The sequence below is a fragment of the Notothenia coriiceps genome, unplaced genomic scaffold (assembly GCF_000735185.1).
Source record: "Notothenia coriiceps isolate Sejong01 unplaced genomic scaffold, NC01 NC01_scaffold00003522, whole genome shotgun sequence".
NCBI lineage: Eukaryota > Metazoa > Chordata > Actinopteri > Perciformes > Nototheniidae > Notothenia > Notothenia coriiceps.
In genome coordinates this window covers 167,278-179,298 of record NW_011336223.1, presented here as the reverse complement: position 1 = coordinate 179,298, position 12,021 = coordinate 167,278, and the positions used below count along the sequence as shown (strand labels likewise).

General features: G+C 42.9%; 1 protein-coding gene across 2 annotated transcripts in view; it reads left to right on the top strand.

The window, feature by feature from the left end:
• The window catches only part of ebf2 (EBF transcription factor 2), a 29,829-nt gene that overhangs the window by 6,671 nt on the left and 11,137 nt on the right, over positions 1 to 12,021 (top strand). For both annotated transcript variants that reach the window (XM_010766713.1, XM_010766712.1), the window contains exon 6: positions 368 to 436. In XM_010766713.1, coding sequence (XP_010765015.1) covers positions 368 to 436 — 69 coding nt within the window. The remainder of the gene's footprint in view (positions 1 to 367; positions 437 to 12,021) is intronic.

Genomic DNA, 12,021 nt, shown 5'->3' with positions numbered 1-12,021 from the left:
TGTGTGTGTGTGTGTGTGTGTGTGTGTGTGTGTGTGTGTGTGTGTGTGTGTGTGCGAGGCTGCGTGGGGGTTGAGTTTGATTTCCAAATCAATGTGACAGATTGCCTGGCTGGCTTTTCACTTTTGAATGGTCTCTCACTGTTTGTAGGGTGTGTTGTTGTACCTTTTCTTCCTCTTTTATTCTTTTGTCTATTCTCCCCCTCCCCTCTCATGCCTCTTTTGTTTGCTCCTGGATCTTGGCCGACTGCGGGGCAAAGTAGTCTGGGCCTGTGGATGTGGAAGGGCCAGACAAATGATGGCTCCTTCTGTTTAATTTGTTTTTTTTTTCCTCAACTGACTTTTCCCTCCTTTCTGTCTCCCTACTCAGCCGCTGTTGTGAGAAGAAAAGTTGTGGCAACCGAAACGAGACGCCCTCTGACCCAGTCATCATTGACAGGTAATGAGATCAAACCACGTCCCATAACAAGCACCTCTTCATACTGAATGCTCAGGTCACCCTTCTTTGTATATATGCACCTACACCATTACATTGAAGCAGGATGAAGGAGAACAAGAGAGATCACAGCTTGATGTGAAGGTTGTTGAAATGAGACTCCACCAATCAGCTGTTGCATTTACACAAACCAGTGAGAGGAGTGGCTATAAAGCACATGCATGTACAGATGTGTGGGCTGGATATATGTATGTAGTGGTGTTAATGTTTCTGCGTGTATTTCACATATCCATATTAATATATGCATGCATGCATCACCTTGAAATTAATATTTACAACAAGTGTTTCTGCCATGTCAGTTTACACTGCATGAATGCAAGGAAAGTATCTGCGTCCATGTCTGTCTCCCATGTGTCTCCCTCTCTTCAGCTTTGTGTTTATCTGTTGATCTCTCTTCACCTGCTGTTTCAGTTCGATCATTCATTACCTTTAACTGCTGACATTGCACCTGAAACCGGCCTAAGCGCAGATTTCTTTTCATCAGAAGCATGTGGATCATGTGGACCACCAGACTGGCGCACATATGTAGTCAATGTTCACCATGACAGCCAGTTATCAGGCTTAAAGGCAGATGACCCCCGCAGTAATCAGCGTGTGTGAGGGCCTTCACGTCCGAGGGATTTCAGAGGTCCCGTGTCGGCCTACCCTTAACCAGTGTGATGAATGCTCATAAGCACACCTCATGTGAAATACTTTCTATGTGATGTCATAAACGCAACCTTCATCTCTTTTCCTTCGTATTTCTATCGCTTCTTCCCTACAATCGTCTGTCTAGAAAACACTCACTTCATATACGTCAAGGACCCTTTTCTTCCCCCTCCTCAGTTCAAGCTGGCTGGCTGTTGACAGTGTGTCTCAAAGGATCTCTGCTGAAGATAGTTTTTCATATAACGGAAAAAATCGAGCTGTTGTCTTTTGAATTTTCCCAGAATATCTTGGAGCAGCTGCTTTTCTCATTTACTGTAGCACATTACACTCCCAATAACCCCCTCTGCAAACCTTTTGTACTTCATCCTTACATGGCTACATTTTAAAATTAGTTTCTAAGTTGTTTGACGGTGGGGTGTTGAAGAAAGCGCTATCTATAACTCGTTGACTCTGTGTGTGTGTGTGCAGGCTAGTGTGAGGATTGATTTAAATGGAATCATCGACCTACTGTACTCTCTAATCACACTGGGCATATCCCGTCTTGATGGGGGCTCTCTCTCTTGACTGGCCTGTGAAATCCTCTCCTCAGGGAGCAGCCTATAAGCAGCCAGTTAATTTCTGATAAGCCAATGGAACTCTGACGTGGCTTTTGTGCCCTTTTATCCCAACTTATGTGCACCCTCTCTTTTAACTGTATGCATGTACTCCACACACTGAAAAAGTGAAACAAATCGACAGATGTGTGTGTGTGTGTGTGTGTGTGTGTGTGTGTGTGTGTGTGTGTGTGTGTGTGTGTGTGTGTGTGTGTGTGTGTGTGTGTGTGTGTGTGTGTGTTCAGAGCATGTATATGCTGTTTGAGTGCACACAAACGGATGTATATTCTCATGTGTGTGAGACGAGCACTGCATGTTTATTTATGGATGTATATGGATGTATAGTCCGATTGTCTGTGTGTCTTTGTGACCCCTGCTTTGACCTTTTTTCCCTAGTCACTGCATGGGTTTTAAATTATTCATGTGTGTGTATGTGTGTGTGTGTGTGTGTGTGTGTGTGTGTGTGTGTGTGTGTGTGTGTGTGTGTGTGTGTGTGTGTGTGTGTGTAGGTCTGTTTCTGTGGCTCCAGTAATCAGCCTCCTGCTCCCAGCCCCAACACCTGTTCTCCAATTAACATGCAGCGTGCTGGGGCCCACTCGCTGCTCTCGCCCAGCCACTGCTTTCTACCCCTTTTCTCTTCTTTCTTTTCACTCAACCCCGTTCCCTTCCTCCTTGCCTTACCTCTATATCCGTTCTTCTGCACACCCCTCTTGTTCTCTCACATGCACCACTGTGCGCTTACTTCTTCACTCTCCATTGCTTAATTCCCCCGCTCCTCTTCTTTTCCCCTCACGTTACGTTCTCCTCCACCACAACCACCCCCCTCCCTTTAGCCTGTCTAATTTTGCCATAATTAGGCGGTGTCATTAGGACACCTACCCAAGCACAAGGGAGTTTGCAATTCCCCAAACGGCCCGAACCCCCTCTTTTCTAATCTCCTTTCCATATTGTTTCAGTTTTCTCCCCCCCCCCTTCTCCTCCTCCTGCTGCTGCACCCCTCCACCTCCTCTTCTCCCTAATCCTGATTTGAGTGAAAGGAGAGAGAGGAGATCACAGCTGATCCATAGGGAGGGGTGAAGGGATTGAGGGTGGAGGGACCGAGGGATGAAGAGGGCAAGGGCAGTCGTTGACAAAGAGATGACTCTTAAGTTGCCAATAGGGAAGAATTATCTAATGCCCCGCTGCCTGCTGTGTCTAATAGTTTTACAATCATCCAATCTTAACATTGTTGAACTGCTACGCTCACAGGCCTGATGCGACTTCTCTGTTTGCAGAGTGTCTTATCTTTGGCTGATGGACTGACATGTTCACTGATTGGTTTGATGATCGATCAATAGACAGATAGATAGATTGATTCCTCTGGGGTCATCACCATAAATCTTCACTAACTCCTCAAACTCATGCAGTCAAAGCTTTTATGAATTTTCTAGTTTGGAGTAAAATATTTATTTTTAGCTCTGATATTTTAGTTTTTTATGGCAGCTCTGAGATATTTATTTTATTGCAGAACCAATTAGTGGATACATTTTTTTTGATTATTGGATCATTTAATGACTATTTTGATTGATTGTGTATTTTATTTGTATTAAGCCAAAAAAGCTGGTTTTGCCTCTCCAAATGAAATGTTTCAGCTTAAACTAAGTTTGATGACTAAATCAGCAACATACTTTTTAATTTACTGAAACATAGTGGAAAATAGATGAAAAATAATGTGTCCCTGGTGTGGATCTCCTCTCAAATTGATTGGGTTCTACTTGGCCCATGCTAAAACCTAGCACCAACTTAAATGAAAAATAGGTCCTATGTATAAAACCAATATTTTCCACCAATCTTTGTTGCATTCACACCGTAAAGCTTTTCTCCTCTGAGAAGTTTTAACCCAGGCGGATCTGTTAATGGCGGCATTATTGCCATGCTGACCCCTGACCTCTGAGAAACTATATTGGTTCTGGGCCAAAGCTGGCCTCTGTATTTATGAGCGAACCATGGGTTTACAATGGAGACAAGCAGATGTCAGTATTAGTATTAGACTGTGTGGTTTGTATGTAAGGGGTCGGTGCTCAGTGTGAGTGTGCATGCTTTTATATTTGGCTAAGAAGCTGGGATCAATAGTTGGTCATAAGGAGTGTGTGGAGGGCTCCATATTAAGGCCTTGTGAGGTGGGGGGAGATAGGGGGGTGATCAATGGCAAGCACTATCTCACTAATTGATCGTGTTTCCAAGAGGGGTCTTTTTTAACAAGCCGGTGCTCAGAGAAAAGAAGAATAATCAATAAGAATTTTCCAATGTTGTCAATATGGCTCTCCCCTCCCCTCGACTCAAGATGAGCTCACAAAGACTCATGCATACTCGTGCATATCAGCCTGTGATTTTTTGAATACTGCACTAAAAAACAAAAGAGAGCAATTACCATAGTTTTTGTGCTTTATTTCAGTTATGTTTGCTCTCTGAGTTGATCATTTGACTATTTGAACAATGATTAGTGGTCCTGGGCTTGACTTCAGATGCTCAGCTCCAAGAGGAATCCATTACTCTTAATCTTAGGTTGTGGGTTGTATTGATCTGTTTGTAGTCTTGGTTCTAGTTATGTGCATGTACCACAGCTTTGTTTTCAAGTAGTCAGTGCAGGATTTTGTTTTGTTCTTCAGTCCTAATCGATGTGGAGATCACTTTAGTTTCAGCTCAATTACAGAATTCCCCAGCTTAATGTTTACTTTTGCAGTTATTAAGTTAATTCCTTATGCTGATGTTAACTCTTAAACCTATTTTCCTGAAAAGAGACATCTCCCAGTATGGTAACATACAGAGACACAGGCACACACAGAGACTCAGTCCTGCAGTGCAGTAAAACTCGGTCTTATTTTATAGTTCTTTACGGATTAACACTGTCTCGACAGTTTGACAATAAACTATACAGATATAATTTTTTGGTGTATGTAAATGTCTGACCATCTGTTGTCAGTCCGTCCACCTGCTTGTGTCTGCCAGTCTTACACTACTTGATGCAGGGAACTTCCCTCTGTGCCCCTAAATGGCCTTTTTTCACAGGACAGATAGTTTATCCTTGCACTGCTAATAGAGGGGAACACCGGACTACTTATTCTTCAGCTTTAACCCTCCCAAAAAATAGAAGTCTTTGGGAAAAGAACATTAAACTATCAGCCAAAAAATAAATGCAGTAACATTTGTTGGACCGTGTCAGGGGTCGAATTCCTCCCCTTTCCCAGATGCATACTCAAGCACTGCCGCCAAGTCGCCCTGTTAGGTCATCATATATGCACTTGAGAGTTTTATGTTTGAGAGAAATTGTTTCTCATACTCCGAGTACAAGATTCTACTTTAGCTGTGAAGAGGAACTCATACTGTAGCCATCTCTGCTGATACTGGCATCTTGTACCTGTTCTCACATTATCTTTTTTTATCACATTTCAACAAAAAAACATGTAAAGTATTTCAGCCAGATTGTAGCCAAGATATAGGGAAAATCCAGTGAAATTAAGTTGAGTTTTATATATTGACTTTTTATATATTTAGACTGAAACTAAATGTGGGGACTAGAGAAATCATCAGTGAGGAGGACTTAGGATAAACAGTGATAATAACTGTTGAGAATCGCTCTCGTCCTCTGTGATCCATCTAACAGCGGATGTGGAGGAGGTGCTTTTTCTTCCTCCATTTGAGTCCCTGGCCACTGCAAAGAGCTGCAGATGATGTTTTCAAAGTTGTTGCACACTGACACTTTATGACATTTTCATTGAACTGGATAAATAAGCATGATGGAGAAACCACTGTATTCTCAATAATGCAGTCTCAAAAGAATCTGGCAATTGTTATATAAGTATTTAAAAATGCATTACAACGTATCCTGACTCGTATTGGAGGATACTTCATGAAGTGTCTTCATGTAATCTGGGCAATTTGGCAATCCATGTTTGACATTTGTGATCATGAGTTTGTATGTGTAATTATAATTCATATCTTCCAAATGATCGGAGGTCATACATTTTACTGTCTTATACTGCATACTATTGACTGATAGATAGATAGATAAATAGATATATAGATAGATATATAGATAGATAGATAGATAGATAGATAGATATATAGATAGATAGATAGATAGATATATAGATAGATAGATAGATATATATATAGATATATAGATATATAGATAGATAGATAGATAGATAGATATATAGATAGATAGATAGATAGTTAGATACTATATTTATCCCAAGTTGGGACATTTTTTCAAGATTCAAGTTTCTTTATAAGCAGACTGAGTAGTTGGAGATCACTCCGCAGACTGTGATCAGGTGGTTGTGTTTCAGAATTGCACTCACTATCTGCCACATCACACTGATGCACATATTAACTTGCATACGTGCGGAGAAAGAGAGTCAGACAGACTGGTCCCATCAGTCCGCTGTCACAGGTCTCTCCTGTTGGGGTAGTACTGTCCAGTCCCCCCAGACCCCCTGTCAGCGAGCCCTTCAGGCGGGGGGCCAGGCAGCGTGGCGACAGGGGCCTGAGGCTCCAGTGCACAGCGCCTCACACAGCGGAGCGGCACACAGGCCGGACCACTGAGCAGCTGGCACCGGACCGCAGGGATGCCTCCCCCCTGGGGGCAATGCTAGGAAAAGAATGACACAAAGACAGACAGGGAGGGAAAACGCAATGTCTAGAATATCAAATTCAATGACAGGTACTGCTTCAAACTCACTCAGTTAGACTGGTGAAAATGAGTTCAGGGACCTTTTTGTTGGGCTTTCTCCGATGTGGTCTCAACAGAAATGTGAAGATCCTGCACAGGAAGTGTATAATGGGTAGTAGGTTATGAGCCGAGTTTATGTTTGGTCACCTTTGCTCCGCTTCGGCCAGTGTTAGCTGTTGTGGCTTGAACCTTGACACGAGGAATAGGCCTGGTTTGTTTTCTTTGAGGCAGCCTACAGAGGGGGCAGTCGGAAGCAGAGACCGGTGGAGAAATGTTTTGACAGGAAATGGGAATGGACTACCAATGGGCTAATGTGGAGGAACACCAGGGGGGCTCTTAGAGTGGGTGGGATGGGGGGCAAATTAGAAGTTTTGGGTTGCAGCTCAATGGCACTCTGAAAGGCCCTGCACTCTCAGAGAGGCTGGGGAAAACCCTCTCATTTGTCTGGGCCACTAATAGGGTTCACCTTTGGTTGAGCGGTGTAGAGATTAAGTAGGGCCACTCAGAGGATCAGAAGGGGGCAGATTAGTGTGATTTAGAGGTACTTCAGATCGCAGGCAAGTGAGCGTTGTGTGGTTGTGTGTTTGTACGTTTATTTTTCATGTGAAATTCCTGCATTTGCCATTTATTTGTAAGGGGATCTTGTATCAGTATCAGGATCTCATGTGTGTGTGGGTGTGGAGTCAGAGGCCAGTTAGCAGTGGTATTTAGGAACAAGGGCTGTTTTCTTTGGCTGGATGCTGCCGCTGTGGGTGGAGCTGTTAGGGTGTGTGCATGTGTGTGTGTGTGTGTGTGTGTGTGTGTGTGTGTGTGTGTGTGTGTGTGTGTGTGTGTGTGATGGGGATCAGTCTTAAATTTCACTAATGACTTAACAATGCCCCCTGGTGCTGGGCCGGCCCCGCCAGCCACCTTGTTTGTTTGTTTGTCTCTTTATCTAGAATCTGGACGGACTATATTTCTCCCAAGAGTTACATTTCTCCTACCCTTTCCCTTTTGGAAAACATTTCCTAACACTAATATTTACACATCTGCAGAATTTCTTAAATAAAACGTGATTAAGTATCCTTACTGGCTAAGGCTTGAGGCAATGGTTATCCCTCCTGTGGGACATGGAAAAAGGCAATGATATTGTGCAGAAACCGTTTTCATACAATGGATCCTTAAGTTAACTCCTTATTTGCTCGTTTAAAGCACTAACAGAAGAATGTGATACTGAGTGCAGGATAGAAAGTATATAAAGTCAAACCAAAGCAGACGTACCATTTGGTGTTTTGTAGTTGAATCTTTAATGCAACAGATGTTGTGTTTTCCCCATCATGGAGGAAAAGTTGAAGGAAAACAGGAAAAAGCCTATCATATTTTGAAATGTTATTCTACAATTATTTAGTTTGGCAAACTTCTGAATTTCTCACATGTTAAAATGTGTCTACACACAAAAAACCTTTCCCGCAGACAATATTCTGAATACTAAGCCAGTATTTCCATGTGTCTCTACTGTATACATCTACTATATTTCAGGGTCGAATATTGCACATTTGACCTCAGAGCATTTTTCGATAGTTGCTGCTAACTTTGAAGATCAAGATCTTTAAACTGAAACACTAAATCTGACTTTTAGCTGCATAGTGCATATTTTAATTTAAGATATTTTCAGCAGATTTTTTTGCCCACTAAATGGAGTGTTGTTACTGTATCGTATTGGTAATTTTCTCTGAAGTACAATATCAGAATACTTTCTCCACCACTGTGTTGTACTTGGCTGGATTGAGGTCCATGACAGTATGTGGGGTCGGATGGTTTTAAGGTTATACACACAACTTACTATAGCTTACAACACTTTGCTATATCATATTGGTACTTTCACTCAAGTAAAGTATCTGAGCAAAACAGGAAAATGCCTATAATAGTTTGGATACGTGTGTGTGTGTGTGTGTATATGTGTGTGTGTGTGTGTGTGTGTGTGTGTGTGTGTGTGTGTGTGTGTGTGTGTGTGTGTGTGTGTGTGTGTGTGTGTGTGTGTGTGTGTGTGTGTGTGTGTGTGTGTGTGTGTGTGTGTGTGTGTGTGTGGCCTAGCATTACTATACTTGTGGGGACCTAAATCTGTTTACACAGTCACGTGTGGGGACTCGCTTCCCTTATGGGGACAAATTGGAGGTCCCCATAAGGGGAATCATTAATTTTAGGGTGAAGACTTGGTTAGGTTTAGGATTAGGGTTAGGGTAAGGCTAAGGGTAAGGGTAAGGGTTAGGGTTAGGGTTAGGCATGTGTTGTTTATGGTTAAGGTTAGGATAAGTCTCCAGGAAATGCATGTAAGTCAATGTAATGTCCCCTGAAGTGATGTATACATGGTATGTGTGTGTGTGTGTGTGTGTGTGTGTGTGTGTGTGTGTGGCCTAGCATTACTATACTTGTGGGGACCTAAATCTGTTTACACAGTCACGTGTGGGGACTCGCTTCCCTTATGGGGACAAATTGGAGGTCCCCATAAGGGGAATCATTAATTTTAGGGTGAAGACTTGGTTAGGTTTAGGATTAGGGTTAGGGTAAGGCTAAGGGTAAGGGTAAGGGTTAAGGTTAGGCATGTGTTGTTGTTGGTTATGGTTAAGGTTAGGATAAGTCTCCAGGAAATGCATGTAAGTCAATGTAATGTCCCCTGAAGTGATGTATACATGGTATGTGTGTGTGTGTGTGATGGTCCTGATGAATCTGTCAGGTCTGAGGGCAGGGGGTGATGTGCCTGCTGACAGGCTCCCAGCAGGCATGCTGAGAGCCCCAACACTCAACCTCCCTCCAGCCTCCCGCCGCCCTGCTCCCCTTCTCCTCTCCCGATCCTCGGCTCCACACATTTGCTGTGTATTAGCCACGGACAGTAAATTACAGCACCCTGGACTTCTGAGTGATTCCATTCCCATCTCTTCACACGTTCTTCCTCTCCTCCTGCAGCACCATTATCCAGCTCACCTTCTCTCACGTCTGTCTATCTCCCTCTCTCATTTTGATCTGCTTTCCTCCCCCTGTCTATCATATTCGTCCTGGCTCTTCGACTTCCTCAACCCTGTCAGATTTCTCTCCCCTTTCTGTCTATCCCTTACTTCTGGTATACTTCCCATCCTCTGTACTTCTATTGTGTCACGCTACACAGCGTTCCCTCCCTTACACATCCCCTCCGCTCCCCCTTTACTTTCTTACAAGCAGGTCCCTGTTGTCTAGGCTTCACAGGTTTCTCAGCTGCTTCTCTCTCTCTTTAGTCCTCCTTCCTATCCCTCTTTCCCTCCCTCTCCTTCGCCCCCCCTTCTCTCTCTTTCTGGAAACAGATGTTGTTTGTCAGATCTTATCATTACTGGCTAATTAAGAAGACATCTCTTCTCCTTCTGTTGTTGCTTCTCTTTCCTCTCCTCTCCCTCTCGGTGGCATCCATCCCAGATTCATTGTTCTTCTCTGGGAGAGGTTCGGGTCGAGCTTTGATACACACATGTTATTGGTAAATCTGATTAGTGGCTGATTGATTGAAAGGCTATTGAAAAAGCAAGATTAGTGTTGCTGTATTGCAGATGACCTCTGTTATGTTTGAAATCTATTCAGCTGTACAGAGTGCTCCGTGTCTCCATTCGACAGTCGAGAGTATATTTTTGAATCTGCGTCCCTCAGGACACGCCGAGCATGCTGGGAGAGGTGAAGGCACTGATGGGACTTCTATTCCCCGTCCTGGTTGTGAATTCATGTTCTCCAGACTTTGAATATCTCTCCATATCCATCTATTTGGCAGGCTGACCGTTGTCCCATGTGGCCAAGCTTTGTATGCAATCTATGTTTTGGTCGAGCCTGGGAGACGGAAACATTAATTCATTTTAAATTGTTGCGATGCACATTTAGCAGCTTGCGAGATGTTATGCAGTAAAACACTTTAGCACCCAGGAGAAACCTCGTTGAAACACTTGAGTGCCTCTTGTATACTCTTCCCATCATTCCACTTTCCTCGCCTCAGCCATCTTTTTCTCTCAGCTCTGCCGTGCCTCACTCACTTTTGCGGTGGCAAGCCTGAAGGTTTTACAGCGCTACCAAGCTCTATAAATCAGCACTAGTGGTTCAAATGTTTGGCTTTGTCACAGTTCTCAAGTTTAGAGGCGGGGTGGGCTTGGGTTGAGGTTGCAGGGGTGAAGCCAGCCTGGGAGGCAACGGAGAGAAGAGGCCAGGAGGGGCAAAGCCAATCCAACAGGCACATTCATAAAGCGCCCTGTTCAGCCCATGTGCTCGCTGTCTGCCTAAACTACTTGGAGTCCATTTAACCACTCGTTCTCTTAGCGCTGATCAACAAGACAGGGATATAAACGCCTTTTATATGGTGCGGCGCAACAGAAGAAACTGAAACGTTGACTTTTACTCAATGTATTATGTCAACAGATTTCACTTAACTGCATTTAGTTAGTTGAAAGCAATAATATCAAGTTTAAATAAGAAAATATTAGATTTAACTTAATATTATAGCTTTCAACTTACTTAAGACAGTTATGTGAAATTTTCATTTTCATTTTAGCTGAATGATTAATACTTATTCCGATTATGTATTTAATAAATGTTATGTTATTCTACAATAATTTTATATGGCAAAGTTCTGAATTGCTCACATGTAACACACAAAAAACTGTGCCCAAATATTATCTAACATTGGCAAACTGATCATCTAAATCAGTAATTATCAGATTAAGCAAACAATTCTCTGAATACTAATCCAATATTACCATTTATCTCTACTGTATACATCTACTTTGTTTTTCCAATATTGCACATTTTACTTCAGATAATGTATTTGATATTTGCTGGAAACTCTGATTCTTAAACCAAAACGGACTCATTCTAACTTTTAGCTGTATTTTAAGATATAGATATTTTCAGTACTTTTTTCGCTCACTTAGTGGAGTGATAATAATATATATTCTATTTGTACTTTCACTCAAGTAAAATATCTGAATACTTTCTCCGCCACTGATTTGTACTTAGCTGGTTTGAGGTCCATGTCAGTATGTGGGTGTGGATGGTTGGTTATACAGGATAAGTAATGATGTCCCTAACATACTATTAGACATCATTGTAATGTGGTGACCAGTCATTTGTGGAAAGAGGTTTCAACTGTCACAATCTTGTAAAAATGTAGGAAAAGCTGCAGCTGTTGACTGACGACTGGATGAGCATTATACAAGCCGTTATAAAAAAAGTGAGCAAAGTCGGTTTGGCTATGAGACGCTTCCTGGTGAAAGGCGAGGAAGCTGATGCCACAGATATCCCTGTATGTTTTAGGAGAGGAGGAGGAGGGTGGGTTCGGACAGGGAGCTGGTGTTAAAGGTCCTGTGGCGGTATGCGACAGAGGGGGTATCAGTTCGTGGAGGGTTTTCTGTGCCCCATTAGCAGTGTCAAAGGTCATGTGCCCCGGGTGTTAACCCTGGTGACCAGTCTAGCTTCCAGTCTGCCAGGGGACCCAGGTCCAGGGGTATTTATTACTACTCCCCCCCCAACTCACCACTCAATCCCCCAAACATAGCTCTCCCCATGGAGGAAAACAAAACACCTCCATCCCT